Source organism: Geotrypetes seraphini, chromosome 8 (genome assembly GCF_902459505.1).
Source record: "Geotrypetes seraphini chromosome 8, aGeoSer1.1, whole genome shotgun sequence".
Taxonomy (NCBI): Eukaryota; Metazoa; Chordata; class Amphibia; order Gymnophiona; family Dermophiidae; genus Geotrypetes; species Geotrypetes seraphini.
In genome coordinates, this window is record NC_047091.1 from 177,482,157 (window position 1) to 177,500,241 (window position 18,085).

Below are 18,085 nucleotides of genomic sequence, written 5' to 3' on the forward strand. Positions count from 1 at the left end.
AGAAAGGGGGCAGATGCTGATGAAATTGTTGTTCAGGGAAAGGAGGAAGGATACTGGATGGAATTGGGTTGGAGGGAAAGAAAGGGGGCAGATACTAATGGAAGTGGGGGGAAGGGAGAGGAGAGAGCGAAATGCCAGACCATTGGAGGAGGGAAGGAAAGAAGATGGATGCCAGACCAATGGGGGTGAAGGAAGAAATGGAAGGGGGAGGCATAAAGTTTCTGAAAGGGAATAGGAGAGAAGATGTCATATAGATGGGGCAGAGAGAGGGTAGACAGTGGATGTAAGGAAGAGAGTGATAAGAAGATGAGGAAAGCAGAAACCAGAGAAGACAAGGTAGAAAAAAAATTCTATTTATTTATGTTTTTGCTTTAGGGGAGATGCATCGCTGTTTCTGTGGTGTTGCATTGTATGCAGAGTCCAGCTTCTTGGTGGTTCAATTTAACCTTTGTCTATGTATTTCTATTTTATCCCCCCTTTTACAAAACTGTAGAGCGTTTTTTAGCGCCAGCCATAGTGGTAACAGCTCTGATGCTCAGAATTCTATGAGTCTGAGAGGTTACAACCATGGCTAAAAACCACACTACAGTTTTGTAAAAGTGGGAGGGGTTAGTTTGTGACTAGTGGTGTGCCCCAGGGCTCGGTACTTGGGCCGATCCTATTTAATATTTATATCAATGACCTGGAAGATGGAATATCCAGTGAGATCATTAAGTTTGCAGACGACACAAAGCTATGCTGGGCAATCAGATCGCAGGAGGATAGCGAGGAACTCCAGAGCGACTTGTATCAGTTAGAGAAATGGGCAGAGCAATGGCAGATGAAGTTCAACGTGGAGAAATGCAAAGTAATGCATTTAGGTAGTAAGAATAAGGAACACGAGTATAGAATGTCAGGCGCAACTCTGGGTAAGAGCGAACAAGAAAAGGACCTGGGGGTACTGATAGATAGGACCCTGAAGCCGTCAGCACAATGCGCGGCAGCGGCAAAGAAAGCAAACAGAATGTTAGGCATGATAAAGAAAGGAATCACGAGTAGATCGGAGAAAGTCATAATGCCGCTTTATAGAGCAATGGTCAGACCACACTTGGAATACTGTGTCCAACATTGGTCTCCCAACCTAAAGAAGGATATAAAACTGCTGGAGAGGGTGCAGAGACGAGCAACGAAGCTAATAAGAGGTATGGAGAACTTGGAATATGAGGAATGACTCAAGAAACTGGGACTGTTCTCCCTTGAGAAGAGGAGGCTGCGAGGGGACATGATAGAGACGTTCAAAATACTGAAAGACATCGATAAAATAGAGCACAAAAACAAATTTTTTACATTGTCCAACGTGACACGGACAAGAGGACATGGTTTGAAGCTAAGGGGGGACAAGTCCATGACAAATGTCAGGAAGTTCTGCTTCAAGCAGCGAGTGGTGGACGCCTAGAATGCTCTTCCAAAGGAGGTTATTAAGGAATCCACTGTTCTAGGATTCAAAGGCAAATTAGATGCACATCTTCTTACGAGAGGCATAGAGGGGTATGGGTAATTAAAACTACATCAGGTGTATACCTGACGGGGCCTCCGCGTGTGCGGATCGCCGGACTTGATGGACCATGGGTCTGATCCGGAGATGGCAGTTCTTATGTTCTTATGTTCTTATTACATATTTCATACTAGGCAAAGGTGTTCTGTATGTTCGAAAGACATGGTTTTTTGTTAGGATTGACTGCAGGATTGATCTGTACTAGTCTGACTTGTTTAGTTTTTCAATGGGTGTATTGATGTTGTACTGTTCACTGCAGTATATAAGATGCTGCCTTTTCCTAGGTACACTCTTGTGTGACGTGTGGATTGTTACTAAAAATCATGTTTTTCATACAGATGGGGGGGTGTCAAAAAATGATGGGCCCCAGGTGTCCCATAGGCTAGGTACGCCACTGGACTCAGTTATGTTTAAATCTGTTTATTCATTTCAACAATGGTAAAGAAACAGTACAACAAGAAGCAATAGACAAAAAAACTTCCCCCCCATGCCCACCCCACCAACCCACCACCCATGAGAACAGCCATTCCAACCACCAACAATCAGTTGAGCAGTCTACTGCGTACAGAGGGTGTCAAAGTAGAACAAAATGGTAACCAACAACAAAGATAAAAAGAACCATGTTTGGAGTCCATATCCTTGATGGCCAGATGTTCATATCCCGCCAGCTGGATCATCTGAGTCCTCCAATGAAACACCATAGGGTTATGGGGCGATAACCAGCACTGAAGAATAGTCTTGATGCCCATAACTATAGCTTTCCGGGCAAACGCTGCAGCGCCCAGACGAACCGGATGCAAGGACAGTTTTAGTATGAAAATAAAGGTGTCCGTAGGCAACCAAGTACAGTTCCAGAAAGAGGTAATATGCTGACACACGCGTTTCCAATAAGCCCGTATACCAGGACAGAGCCAGAACATATGGCCCAACGATGCTCTGGGTGCTGCACACTTGGGACACTGATCAGTAGCGCAAATGTGGGCACGGAAAGCTCGAACAGGGGCAAAATATGCCCAAACCAAAAATTTATAATACCGTTCCTTCTCCGCTACAGACACCAAATATTTCACCCCCAAGGAAACACTCCGCTTAAGCAAGTCAGCAGAGATGGGGAATTGTAAATCTTGAGTCCATTTAACAGCTAGCGTTGCATAATCCAAGTCTCCAGCCAGCTCCTGCAAAAAACGGTGATGAAAACGCAGGGGGATGGGCACCTGAGCAGCTAAACAAAGAGCCTCTGACAATTTGTCCTGTATTCCCTCCGTCAGAGCAGAACCAGGGAGGGAATGTACATAATGTTGCAATTGTCTATAAGAAAACCAGTCTCCAGCCCCAAGGGCAGAAGAGTCACATAGCATCCGGAAGGACTGGATAGAACCATCTGATTGGAGTACATGAAATAAATAAAACAGTCCCCTCCCAGACCATCGAGGATGTGCACCCAGACCCATACCAGGAAGAAAGTCCCCATTGCCAGTAATAGGGAGACATGGTGTCACATCAGATCTAATATCCAACCGAGTACAAAGTTGCTTCCAAATTTTCCTAATGGGATAGAGAAGGAAATCCCCATAATGATGCTCCCCTGGGCGGCAAACACTTCACATGAAGCAAATAACTAAAATGATATGGAGCAAAGGCTAAACACTCCACCCCTGTAGCAGAAAAGTGAGTAGTCCCACAGAACCAATCGTTCACATGCCGAAGCTGACAGGCCACATTAAGGCGACCTAAATGTAGCAACCCAAGGCCCCCTTGAGCAGTAGGTAAAGATAAAGCGTGAAAAGGAATCCTAGACCGCTTGCCACCCCATAAAAACAGAAGCAAGGAGTGACGGTGCAACCGAAGATGACAGCGCAGTAGGAAAAGAGGCAAAGTTTGTAATAGATAGAGCCATTGAGGAATGACCATCATGTTGTACAGAGCTATTTTGCCCATGAGAGTCAAGGGGTAATGCCTCCAAGCCCTTAAATGTTGGTCAGTCCTAGACAGCATAGGGAGAATGTTAATTGAGTATAGAGTGATCAGATCCCTGGGTATAAGAATGCCCAAATAACGAATGGAAGAAGAGGCCCAAACCAATGGAAAACTCCCCGGTCATGAATCACAGACTGAAAGTTGTAATGGAAGCACCAGAGACTTCTGGGCGTTCAGCGTCAGTCCAGAAAACAAATGAAATTCGTCCAGAATCTCTAGTGCTCGTAACAAAGAGCTATGTGGGTGAGCTAAAGTAAGCAGTATGTCATCTGCAAAGGCTAACACCCAGAGTTGAGAAGAACCTTCCGGCAGCCCAACCAATACATCATCCCTCTGAATTGTGCGGAAGAGGGGTTACAAGTAGAGAAGAAATAGCAATGGGGATAGAGGGCAGCCCTGACGAGTCCCCCGTCCAACTATAAAAGGACGAGTAAGAATCCCATTCACTAAAACCGAGGCCATCGGCGCAGAATATAACGCCCGTAGGGAAGACCAAAACCATTCCCCCACCCCCACATATTCCAGAACCTGAAATAGGTAAGGCCAGTTAACCTGATCAAAGGAATAATGCCATGCGATATTCGTTTACGACGGGCCGTGACGTAAGATATAATCGAAGGACCACTTTAGCCGTTTCCCAAAAAAGGTCTGGAGTGGATTGATGCTGACCATTAGTGAGCAAAAAGTCATCCCACCAGGTAAGTACATACGCCACAAAATCAGAATCGTCATGTAAATACGAGGGAATTCGCCACCGGTAGGTCCCCATGGGAGGAGTCCCCCAGGTCACATCAATCCAAATGGGACAGTGATCAGAAACTTCCAGAGGTCCAATAGTAGCCTCTGTGACTCTATGGAACATGGACTCCGAGAGCAGGAGATAGTCTATACTGGAAAAAGTCCCATGCGCACGAGACTGGTGAGTGTAATCCCTCTCAAAAGGATGAAGAAGCCGACAAGGATCGACCAGACCAAGGGACTTGCAAAGAAAGAGCACACCCTTGATTAAAGCACCCGAAGGCGAGGCGAAAGGAGCAGAACAGTCAAGCGATGCATCCATCACCTGATTAAGATCTCCCGCCACTATTAAAGAAAATAGGCATCCAAAAGACCCAGGGAGACCAGAGAGTCAAAATAAGTCTGAGAATAGAAATTAGGCCCATACGATATCAATAATCTAAATTCAGAACCCTGTAGAGAAACATGTAAGAGTAAATTTCTACCCTGCGGGTCCTGGTGACATAAAGTGACAGCACACTTCAACCCTTTGCGGACTAGCAAACAGACGCCGGCCCGCTTCCCTCCGGAAGAAGCAAAAAACACCGATCCCACCCATCCCCGCTGCAATTTCCTATGCTCCTCGGCAGTCAATTTAGTTTCCTGTAAGCAGGCCAAATCAACTCGATGGTGCTTCAATTGTTTCAGCAGCTTGGAACGCTTAACCGGTGATGTAATACCAGAGACATTCCAAGAAACAATGCGAAGTGTGCTGTCACCCAGGAATCCCAGACAAATAATACATATAGCGCATTATAGGCAAAGTCCACACCCAGGTACCCAGCCTCACCCAAGTGTAGGTCACAAAACACCCAACCAGTGTAGTAACATGATGCACGACCTACTCCTACTGGAGCGATGGTCTAGGACATGGCAACTCAACTTCAATGCCAAAAAATGCAAAGTTATGCACCTGGGCAGCCAGAATCCATGCAAGTCTTATACCCTTAATGGCGAGATCCTAGCAAAAACGGTAGCAGAACGAGACTTGGGGGTAATCGTCAGTGAGGACATGAAGTCTGCCAATCAAGTGGAGCAGGCTTCGTCCAAGGCAAGACAAATCATGGGCTGCATACGAAGGGGTTTCGTCAGTCGTAAGGCGGAAGTCATTATGCCATTGTATAGATCCATGGTGAGGCCCCACCTGGAATACTGTGTGCAATTCTGGAGGCCGCATTATCGCAAGGATGTGCTGAGACTGGAGTCGGTGCAAAGAATGGCCACCCGGATGGTCTCGGGACTCAAGGATCTACCATACGAAAAACGGCTTGACAAATTACAGCTATACTCGCTCGAGGAGCGCAGAGAGAGGGGGGACATGATCGAGACGTTCAAGTATCTTACGGGCCGCATCGAGGCGGAGGAAGATATCTTCTTTTTCAAGGGTCCCACGACAACAAGAGGACATCCGTTGAAAATCAGGGGCGGGAAACTACGAGGTGACACCAGGAAATTCTTTTTCACTGAAAGAGTGGTTGATCGCTGGAATAGTCTTCCACTACAGGTGATTGAGGCCAGCAGCGTGCCTGATTTTAAGGCCAAATGGGATCGGCACATGGGATCTATTCACAGGGCAAAGGTAGGGGAGGGACATTAAGGTGGGCAGACTAGATGGGCCGTGGGCCCTTATCTGCCGTCTATTTCTATGTTTCTATGTTTCTATGTAATAATGAAAGAGAAAAACAGAGGACAAAAATGCATATTAAACCACAGAAAAAACAGTGCCCAATAAAGCAAACCAATATACTGTTCCCAGCCAACCACCCAACCCCCACCCCTGCCCCCAACTAACTCAAAAAACATATCCCCACAGGAATATGTAAGAGGTCCGTGAAGACACCATACGGGACCCCCAATCCTCCTAAACAAATGTACAATAAATGTAGAAACTGAGCTTTAAAGTAAATAACCAATACTGGCTAAATCCAGAAAACCACCCTGGCCAGAGAACAAAACCCGGCTATGCAGGGCAAAGTCAGGGAGGGTCCGCAGAAGAACCAAGATGTACATTAATGAAATCCTTAGCTTCTGCGGCTACTAAAAAAGAGTGCCACGTGCCATCATTCTGGATCTTTAATAAGGTTGGGTATACAAATAAAAAACGGTGTTTAAGTTCCGCCAGCCTCGTGCAGAGAGGGTAGAAAGCTTTACGCCGTTCAGTAAGTGCCATGGAATAGTCTTAGTTTCAAGGAATCTTACCTAATAAATTCGCATTGGCTACCTATTAACCAAAGAATAACATATAAAATAGCTTTATTAGTATCTAAAACAATAACTACCAATGAACCACAGTTCATTGACCACCTTCTAATTCCACAAACCTCAAATCGTCTTCTCCGATCGAATACACAAGATCTATTAATGGTCCCCTCACTAAAAACAATAGGAACCAGACGCCACGACATCTGCTCAGTTAAGGCACCGCTGGTTTGGAATACCCTTCCTTTGTATATTAGAAATACTAAAGATCTCAACTTATTTAAAATTAAGTTAAAAACATTCCTCTTTAAAGCTGCATTCAACCTCTAAATTCTCAATCTTCCATGTAAATTTTAATTTCAATCTCCTATACCCAAACCCTAATGTTTTTACCCCCCCCCCCAACCTTCTTTTTCTCCGCACTAGGAAACAAAAATTTTGTAACTTTTTCCCTCTCGTTTTCTCCAATTCATTCCAGTTTTGTATAACCTGTCAGTATTGTCAGTTTGAAATTGCTCTGTTTTATTTATTATAGAAACTTTATTAATATTTTTAATGTTTTTACCCCAATTGTACATTTTATGTAATTCGCTTAGAAATATTAAGCGAACCATCAAATTTAAATAAAACTTGAAACTTGACCCGGTATTGGCGCAGAATATCCATCTTATGCCTGTAATTTAAAAATTTAGCAATCACCACACGAGGTCTCGCATCACGTGCAGGCCGCACGCCCAAGCGGTGGGCCCTCTCCAGACAGAGGGAACCCGGAGCCACGATGTCCGGGAACTCCATCTCAAGCCAGCCTCCCAACTCCATAAGCAGTCGTGCATCCGGGACAGTTTCAGGGACTCCCAAAAAACGTAAATTGCTGCGGCGCGACCGATTTTCAAGATCATCAAGCTTATCAGCCTGCTGTCGCACCGTTTCCTGTAGGGCCGCAATGTCCATCTCCGTGGGAGTTGACCGTATCCTCCGCATTAGAGACCCGCTGCTCCAGTTCCGTAGTGCGTGTAGCGGTCTCAGTCGTAAGTTGTTCCATGCGGGCCATTTGGGATGCTAATGTGTCCAATTGTGGCCCCAACACCTGAGCAACCGCTGCCTTTATATCAGCCAACGCCGTGGCTGTGAACTCAGACACTGCTGTATCCGATGCGGCCGCCATTTTGGGTTTCCCGGATTTCAAGCGCGACTTTTCGTTGCGATCAACTTGCATTCGTGCGGACTCTTGAGATCGAGTCAGGTACCTTTCCATCAGTTCCCGATCCAATCCACCACTGAGGAAACCGGCCAGGGTGCAGATTTAGTAAAGTAAAGCCCTTAAGTGAGAATCAGGGTCCCGGAGCCGATCGAGAGCGCGTCTCTAGCGGCTTATAGCGTCACGTGACCTCTCCACTGGACTCAGTTAAAGGCGTCCTTAAAAAGCCAGCTTTTCAGAAGACTTTTAAACTTACTAAGTAATTTTTCTTCTCTTATATTAATTGGGAGCGAGTTCCAAATTTGAGGAGCCGTAACAGAAAAGATCATGTCTACAAAGCAATGAGTGAAGAGTAAAACCAAAATCAGTGAACTGATAATAGGACTATCATGAAACAGTTCAAAAATATACTTATTAACAGCACTGAATTCCAATAAGAGAGATGTAATGCATACTTATAAAAGGGAGACAAAATTCTTATGACGCGACCAGTGTTCCCTCTAAGCGGGCGGGTGTTGTGAGCAAACTTTTTTCACCGTGAGCCAAAAATATCGGGCGCCAGCAAGTTATGAGCCAACTCGCCCGATTCTCCTCTCGCCGCCCTGCCATCTGCCGTACGCCTCTTCCGATTGTGCGCTGTGACGAGAAACGTGTGCGCTGCGATGTAATATTTTGTGCGCCAGCGCAGCTTAGCGGGAACACTAGTTCAAATGGTTTTATTTATTTCCCCAAATTTATTTTTGTTATACGCATTGAAAATATTTGATATTGCGTTTAAATCAAAATCTCAATAAACTTGAAACGAGTGCCCGTGAGATTGTGGGAGGGTTAAATACTCAAAACTTAGAAGTTTTTGCTACGCCAGCTTTCTGGTATCTTTACATACAGTGGCGTACCTAGCATATGTAACATCCGGGGCCCATCATTTTTTGGCACCCCCCCCATCTGTAAGAAAAACATGATTTTTAGTAACAAACCACACGTCACACATGAGTACCTAGGAAAAGGCAGCATCTTACATATTGCAGTGAGCAGTACATCAATACACCCATTGTAAAACTAAACAAGCCAGACCAGCACAGATCAATCCTACACCGTCAATCCTAACAGAAAACACACAGAACACAGAAAACACCTTCGCCTAGTAAGGAATATGTAATCACAAACTAACCCCTCCCTCTTTTACAAAACTGTAGTGTGGATTTTAGCTACGGAGGTAACAGCTCTGATGCTCATAAAATTCTGAGCATCAGAGCTGCTACCACCAAGGCTGGTGCTAAAAACGCTTCACAGTTTTGTAAAAGGGGGGATAAAATAAAAATACATAGACAAAGGTTAAATTGAACCAGCAAGAAGCTGGACTCTGCATACAATGCTTCACAGAAACAGTGACACATGTCTCCTAAAGCAATAAATAAATAGAAATTTTTTTCTACCTTTGTCTTCTGTGGTTTCTCCTTTCCTCATCTTCTTGTAACTCTCTTCCTTCCATCCACTGTCTGCCGTCTCTCTTCCCCTATATGGCATCTTCTCTCCTTCTATGCCCCTTCCAGAAACTGTATGCCTCCCCCTTCCATCTCTCCTTTCACCCCATTGGTCTGGCATCTCTCTCCTCGCCTTCCCTCTCCCACACCTCTCCTCATAGTCTGGTATCTCCCCTTCCCTGATTCTCTGGCATCTCTCTCCTTTCCTTTTCTTCCATCTTTCGCTCCCCCTCCATGCTCTCACATCTCCCCCTTCCTTTTCCCTTAGACTGGCATACCTTCCTCCTACGCTCCAAGCCCTGGCATCTCCTTTAATTCCCTCCCTCATCTTCCTTCTCCCTCCAGCTGGGTACCGCAACACTCTTCCCTGCAGCTCTGCACTTCCCCACAATTGCCATGCTTCGGTTCCTCTTCTTCCTTCCTTCCTCCCCCCCCCCCCCCGCGGGACCCTGCGGCACCATCAACTCTTACTCCCTCTAATGTCGGCCCTGCAGCTCCAGACTTCCTCGCACCTTCTCCCCTCCCCCTTTGGATCGCTATTATTTTAAATGTTATAGCCGCGGAGCTGTATCCATCAGTGGAGATGTCTAACCTCGGCCTGCCCCGGAACTCTTACTGCAGCAGCCGCCCGTCTAGGCAGGAACAGGAAGTCACTGTTGCAGTAAGAGTTCCGGGGCAGGCCGAGGTTAGACATCTCCACTGATGGATACAGCTCCGCGGCTATAACATTTAAAATAATAGCGATCCAAAGGGGGAGGGGAGAAGGTGCGAGGAAGTCTGGAGCTGCAGGGCCGACATTAGAGGGAGTAAGAGTTGATGGTGCCGCAGGGTCCCGCGGGGGGGGAGGAAGGAAGGAAGAAGAGGAACCGAAGCATGGCAATTGTGGGGAAGTGCAATCCCCCCAATGCGTCCCCTTACCTTACCTCCCCTTACCTTTGCGACGCGTGTGTGCGCTGTGAAGAGAAACTTGTGCGCTGCGATGTATTATTTTGTGCGCGAGCGCAGGCCAGCGCAGCTTAGCGGGAACACTGAGAAATCAGCACATTTAAATAACATAGATATGACGCTAATGCTTTTCTTTAATACAGCTTATCTGATAGCCGAGGAGTCAAATGCAGATATTAGATGAGGACAAGATGGGTGGTACAGAGTGCATCGGGATAAAAAGATGTTAGACTAAATGCAAGGCAAGTTATAGGGAACTGATTTAGTTAGTGTGCCTGGTGCAGAATGAGTGTTAGTCACTATCACCCTATGTATTAAAGCAGGGGTGCCCAAAAGGTTGATCACGAAGGCAACGCGAGTCGATCGCGGAGCCCATCCTGGCCATAAACAGGACAAAGAAGCTCCAGGCCGACCAGCCTTCTTCTCCCCGATATCAATTCTGACGTCGAAGAGGAAGTTCCGGTCCAGCTAATCGCTGTCTGGCTGGCCCGGAACTTCCTCTCTGATGTCAGAATTGACGGAGAGAGGAAGGCTGGTCAGCCCAGTGCTTCTGCGTCAGGAAGCAGGGAGACCTTGGGGCGGCGGTGGCTTGGGGGTGGGCAGAGAGAAAGAAAGAAAGGGGGCAGGCAGGGAGACAGAAAGAAAGAAAGGGTGAATGGAGAGAGAACGACAGACAGAAAGAAAGGGGGGCAGGGAGAAAGAAAGAAAGAAAGAAAGAGGAGGGGGGCAGGGAGAGAGGAAGAAAAAGTTGGGGGAGGGAATGAGGTCTCGAGCATACAGGAGGCTGAAAGAAGGGAAGAAATATTGGATGCATAGTCAGAAGAAGAAAGTGCAACCAGAGACTCATGAAATCACCAGACAACAAAGGTAGGCAAAATGATTTTATTTTCAATTTAGTGATCAAAATGTGTAAGTTTTGAGAACTTATTTCTGATGTCTATATTTTGCACTATGGCCTCCTTTTACTAAACCACAATAGCAGTTTTTAGAGCAGGGAGCCTATGAGTGTCGAAAGCAGTGCGGGGCATTCAGCGCAGCTCCCTGCGCTAAAAACCACTATCGCAGTTTAGTAAAAAGGAAGGTGGGTATATTTGTCTATTTTTTGTATAGTTTGTTACTGAGGTGACATTACATAGAGTCATCTGCCTTGACCTCTTTGAAAACCCCCCGGAATATAAATGATAATTAACATTTTCTCTGCATACAGTGTGCTTTGTGTTTTTAAAATTTTTTTTATTGTTGGTAGATCATTTTGACTTGGTCATTTTAAAAGTAGCTTGCAAGCCCAAAAGTGGGCACCCCTGTATTAAAGGCTTGGGTGAATAGACAGGCTTTCATTTATTTCCTATAGCTGCCGCTGCTCTTTGCTGCCCCCTGATGGCTCTTTGAGTTTGGTGTTTTGCTCTGGCTGCCGCTGATCTTTGCTGCCTACATATAGTATGTAAACCACTTTGGTTGTACCACAAAAAGGTGGTATAATAAATCCATGATATAATAACATCTATATAATATGATATAATAAATCCATGATCAACCCTTTACTGGCCTAGGTGATTGTCTACTCCTTTCTAATGGTTGGGCCAGCCTAATGTGCCCTTCTGATTAAATAGCGGGGTTCCTCAGGGGTTTGTGCTGGGACCACAGCTTTTTAACATATTTATCAATGATGGGAATAATTAGTGAGATTATTAGATTTGCTGATGACACAAAGTTGTTAGATTGCAAGAGGACTGTGAAAAATTGCAATAGGACCTGCTGGGTGCGATGGAGGCTGGCCCAGCTTTGCAGAAGATCGCTCCCCAAAACATTTTGCATCATAGTTTACTCCTGGCGTAATTCTGTGCAAAATAAAATTCAAATTCTGTGCACAAAATTTGCAGAATCTGTAAAATTCTGCAAGTTTATTTGATTATTATCCAGAATTTCAGTACAATTCAGTATTTCCCCCCTCCCCTTTCCCCTGCTGGTGTAGAAGGACTGAGGTTGAGAGAGACTAGAGAATGACAGTCTCTGGTGTCCAGAGCAGATATTATGTCATAATGTCTCATTCCACCAATAAGAGTCAAGCTTATCAGTGATGTCACAATGGCTTCATTATACTTGGCTCACCTAAGAACCAGAGTATGAATGGGCTCAGCCACCGACCCTCAAGCCTTGCATTGAAGAATGCTGGTGTAGAAGGACTGAGGCTGAGAGAGACACTAAAGAACGGGACCTAGGTTGGCCACTGTTGGAAACAGGATACTGGACTTCATGGACCTTCGGTCTGAACTAGTATGGAAATTCTTATGTTCTTATGTGAGCCAAGTATAAGACAGTGAAGCCATTGTGACATCACTGATGAGGTTGGCTCTTAGGCATTGGTGGAATGAAGCATGATGACATCACAATCTCAGCTCTGGAATGTTGCCACTCTTTGGGTTTCTGCCAGGTACATCTAGGAACAGAATTACCCTCCGTCCCCACCGTTAACCATGGGAAACCATCCCTGTGTCATTCTTTAAAACAAGGCTGCCCTTACTGATGCAAAAATAACACCAGCTCAGAGCAGGTGTTAGGATGTTCGAAGAGAGGATTTCTCATGATTCTCTCTTTAAAATATACACGTGTTTATTTTAATTGAAAGCAGAAGGAAGCCTGTGCAAGCCCATAAGCACTGGCGATGAGAGACAAATGTGTTAGCGTCAGAGCTGGGGTTAACAGATGTCTGGGAATATCTGGACACGCCCTCTTTTTAGAGGACTGTCCGGGCAGCCGGAGGGATTTCCTAATCCCGGTAGTTTGTCTGGGTTTTGGAAGGCCCCAAGCTCGGGTCCGCTTCTGGAGGGCCTCCGAGCACGGGCAGACGTCATTGTGATGATGTCACACACATATTCCTCAAGAAAAGAGGGCACGCGACCCTGCCCCGCCCTCACACAAACCTGCGTCTGGAGGGCCTCCGTGCATGATGTCATATCACCGCGTCGCATCCGCACATGCTTGGAAGTCCTGCAGACGCAGCCCTGAGCTTGGGGCTTTCCGAGACCCAGACAAACTGCTGAGTTTTGAAAATCCTTTAAAGTCACTGCATGAAAAATGTACATAAATAATATTTTCAAAAATGATTCCACAAGTATTAAGTCTTAACTAGTTAAGACTGTATTTTTAGAGTCTGATCAGTTGTTCCTGGGTTGGGGGGTTGGGGGGGGGGTTGTTGCTTATAATAAAAGCCTAAGCGCGCATGTGCACTTACGATGCTATAATCCCTGCCGCCGTGAAGTTAACTAGTTAAGACTTAATACTTGTGGAATCATTTTTGAAAATATTATTTATGTACATTTTTCATGCAGTGACTTTTTTGTATACAACTAACTTTATTTAGTCACTCAACAGTAACATTATTTGATTTTGTTACCCCTTCAATATTTTTTGAGTTTTGAAAATCCGGCATATCCGGGTTTTCCCAGACATCTGGTAACCCTATGAATGACTCGTACCCAGAAGAAGGGCCGTATAAATTCAACGCTTGCATACAGATTCATTTGAAAGAGTAAGCGCAGAACGTTCAGGAAGTAGCGTTCTATTTAACAAAATTTGGAATCCATTGGCATTATTTGCGAATTCAAAGTAATAGATAATATATTGCCTTCTGAGGTGTTTTGGTTTTTGGTTTTTTTTCATTACACATCTGGGTTGGGATGGGCGGGAGGGTTGGGTAGGGATAGATACTGATTAACATAGATATTGAATCTTCTTATTAAGATGTTTAATATTCTTAATATCAATAATTGATGGAAGGGGGGTGGTTATAGTTATGGGTTCATAGACAACGGCGCGAAAGACAAAGGCCCGCGCCGACAACTGAGCGCAAGACGGAGGCGCGCATCGAAGAAAATTACAGTTTTTAGGGGCTCCGACGGGGGGTTTTGTTGGGGAACCCCCCACTTTACTTAATAGACATCGCGCCGGCGTTATGGGGGGTTGTAATCCTCCACATTTTACTGTAAACTTAACTTTTTCCCTAAAAACACACAACGCGGCGCGATGTCTATTAAGTAAAGGGGGGGTTCCCCCCACACACCCCCGTCGGAGCCCTAAAAACAGTAATTTTGAGCGGCGCGCGCCTCCGCGCTGCGCTCAATTGTCTGGGCGCGCCTTTGTCCCGGCGCGCTTTTGACCTGACACCATAGTTATGATTCTATACTTTCTGCTTGTAATAGTGATTTCTTGTAATATTTTCATGTTGTCAATTTACTGTATTACACTATTGTAATTTAATAAAATAATAAAAATTATTAAAAAAAAAAAATTTAAACTAGTTCTTGCGGATTTTGGAAAAATTTGTAGTACTTTTTCAAACCACATTTGTATGTTTTAATAATACTTTCCACGAACATCTTAAGAAGCTCCTGTGTACTTCAGTAACAATTGCATTAACTGTTACTTAACTTCCGAGGTCTAAGCTCCGTATTTCATAAATCAAAACGTTTTTTTCAGTTTTCGAGGGACCTGTTAATATTAGTAACATACAGTATAGTTTCGGTTTCCATTCTTCAAGAAAGGGCGGAAACTGAAACTCTAGTTCTTTTCATACAATTGCTTGGGGACCTGAAGTTCAATATCCATTAAATTTTCTTATCTTCGGAAGCCAAAGATAATTCTTAAGTCACCAGGGCAGGATAACCATGAAATTAACCCAGCACAGCCTGCTTTTAAGGTGGGACAGATAGAAACATACCATGTGAAAGCCAGAAAGAACCTTTGACTCACTTGTCTTTTCAAATCAGTTTCCTAAGTATTGGATGGTTGATTTTCATTTTCTGTATTTTTAGAGTCTGATCAGTTGTTCCTGGGTTTGGGGGGTAGGGGGTTGTTGCTTATAATAAAAGCCTAAGTGCGCATGTGCACTTACGATGCTATAATCCCTGCCGCCGTGATGTGTGCTTCTGTGCTACACATGCACACTGCCTGCCTTCTGCCCCGATCTCTGATGCCGGCTGACTTCCTGTGCTGCCGCTGCCGAGATGCCTCTTCTCACCCCCCGGACCAGCAAATGCAGCAGCCGCGGTTTCATCTTGCAGCCGCGGGGCATTTGCTAGGCCGGCCCACTTTGATAATGCGAGGTGGGCCGGCCTAGCAAAAGCCCTGAGGCTGCCGGGGCTAGCGGATGCTGGACAGGGGGAGCAGGGAAAGGAGAAGGGGTACTACTGGACAGGGGGAGCAGGGAAGGGGTGCTGCTGGACAGGGGGAGCAGGCAAGGGGTGGTGGTGGATAGCCGAGGAAAGAGAGAGACAGAAAGAAAGAAAGACAGATAGCGGCCAAGGAAAGAGAGAGACAGAAAGAAAGACAGACAGACAGACAGCGGCCAAGGAGAGAGAAAGAAAGAAAGACAGCGGCCAAAGAAAGAGAGAGACAGAAAGAAAGAAAGACAGATAGCGGCCAAGGAGAGAGAAAGAAAGAAAGAAAGACACACACATCTATTCTAGCACCCATTAATGTAACGGGCTTAAAGACTAGTATATATATTTATGTTTTCTTGTTTAGTCATTTGAGTGGGTGGGTGGGTGGGTGGGTGAGTGGGTGGGAGAGGGTAAAAGTGATTGTAAATGTTTTTCTGAAAGATAAATGTGCTTTTTCTTGGTTTATTATATGTACATCTAATTGTTTATTGCACTGTTGTTGGTTTGGAAAACCAATAAAGATTTTAAAAAAAAATAAAATAATTAATCTGATGTACCTACTTTTTTATCTGTAAATTGCTTAGCAAATTAAATTAAGCGATTCAATAAGTCAAAAATAAACTTGAAACTTGACTCAGGTGATGCTCGGTACGGAGCTGAGATACACAGGGTCGTGGAGCGTGGTAAACATGTAGCAGTGTCATAGCTGGGAAAGCGAAACTCGAGTAACGACTGGAAAACTGAAAGCCAAAAGGAAGGGAGCGGCTCTAAGAGAGTGTAAAAGGCAAGTTTTTCAGCACTGTCACCCTGCCTTGGCTGATCGGTCCTTGCACTGACAACTGAGAGACTCGAGACGCACAGACACAGCAGCTATGTCTGGCAACCCCTGTTCTGCCTGCTTAAAAGCCAACATAGATCTTTGCAACGCTAAAGAAGAAGACTTAAATATATTCATTAGTAAGAAACTCCAGCCCGATGAGTATTTCCTGTTCAAGATGGGAAATGTTGTGGACACCATCTGTACATTCCTGAAAGAAGACTCCTTTAAGGGATTTGAACTGAACGGATCTAAAGTCAAGGTGCTAAAGGTGGTTAAGGTAAGTCCAGGGCTGGGGCCTAAGGAAGGTCCACGTTGGCATCAGTGGTGTACCCCTTTTGCTATGGTACTGCCTGAGGAAGAGGATTTTGGTCTCCAAAAGTTAGTAAAAAAAAAAAAGTATTAAAATTAGTCCAGCATAAAGATTACCTTATTTCCATTTTCTATTTATAAATGTTTATCAATACAACTTTATTCCAAAGCAACAAAATAAAATTTGTTTCTACCTTTTTTCATCTCTGGTTTCTGCTTTCCTCATCTTCTCTTCACTATCCAGTCCATCCAGCATCTGCCCTCTTTCTCTGTTCCTTCCATTTTTCTCATTCTGTCTCCACTCCCTCTCCTATGCTTTGGCATCTCTCCCTTCTTTCCTTCACTCTTTCCCACCCCAACTCACCCCATGGTCTGGCATCTGCTTCCCTTCCCCATGTCCTGGGATTTCTCTCCTCTCTTCTCCTTCCATCTCTACCTCTCCCTCCAAGTTTTGGCATTTCCTTTCCTTCCTTCCCCCCCCTTCCTTCCCAATGGTCTGCAGTGTTCTCCCCAGAAATTTTTTCCAGCCGGGTGGCATTAAAAAGTAGCCGGGTGGGGCGGGATGGGGAAATTTGGTGGTGGGGAAAATTAACCCCCTTTTTTACTAAGGTGCGCTAGCATTTTTAGCGCGCGCAAACCCCTGCGCTACGTGGGAAAACTAACGCCAGCTCAATGCTGGCATTAGCATCTAGCGCGCGTGCCAATTCCTCCGCGCGCTAAGTGCACGCTAAAACCACTATCGTAACTTAGTAAAAGGAGCCCTAAATGTGTACTATTTTTATTAGTTAATTATTATTATTTTCCAATGCTCAATATGACTTCCTTTTTTAAGGTTTGACACTTGTGCCAGAATATTTTTACTAAATTTAAGAAGTATTTGCCCTCTTTCAAATGGTATAGAGGTTAAAAAAGGGAAAGGCGTTAATGAAGTCATTAGGTTCAATCTAGTCATTTATTTCTGCATGAATTTAAACAACTAAAAAAAAAAATAAAGATAAATATAGCTGATCCAGTCATACAAGAAATGGCTCTACAGCAAGGGTGCCCACACTTTTTGGGCTTGCGAGCTACTTTTAAAATGACCAAGTCAAAATGATCTACCAACAATAAAATAAATAAAAAACACAAAGCACACTGTATGCAGAGAAAATGTTAATTATCATTTATATTCCACGGGTTTTCAAAGAGGTCAAGGCAGACGATTCTATGCAATGTCACCTCAGGAACAACTATACAAAAATAGACAAATATACCCCCTCCCTTTTTACTAAATCGCAATACTGGTTTTTAGAGCAGGGAGATGCACTGAATGCCCTGCGCTGCTCTCGATGCTCATAGACTCCCTGCGCTAAAAACCGCTATTGCGGTTTAGTAAAAGGGGGCCATAGTGCAAAATATAGACAGCAGATATAAATTCTCTAAACAGACACATTTTGATCACTAAACTGAAAAAAAAATCATTTTTCCTACTTTTTTGTCTGGTGATTTCATGAGTCTCTGTTTGCACTTCCTTCTTCTGACTATAAATCCAATATTTTTTTCTTTCTGCCCCTCCCCTTTTCTTTCTGTCTCTCTTTCTTTCTTTCTCTCTCCCCCTGCCCCCCCAAGCCATCGCGCCAATTTCTCCACTTCCCCGATTCTTTCCCTACCTCCTAAGCCACCATGCCGATTTCTCCCTGCTTC

General features: G+C 44.7%; 1 protein-coding gene across 1 annotated transcript in view; it reads left to right on the forward strand.

The window, feature by feature from the left end:
• LOC117365527 (2'-5'-oligoadenylate synthase 3-like) overlaps positions 1-18,085 on the forward strand; it is an 81,081-nt gene that overhangs the window by 47,880 nt on the left and 15,116 nt on the right. Inside the window, exons 14-15 of the mRNA XM_033956008.1 lie at positions 13,561-13,643; positions 16,118-16,370. Coding sequence (XP_033811899.1) covers positions 13,561-13,643; positions 16,118-16,370 — 336 coding nt within the window. The remainder of the gene's footprint in view (positions 1-13,560; positions 13,644-16,117; positions 16,371-18,085) is intronic.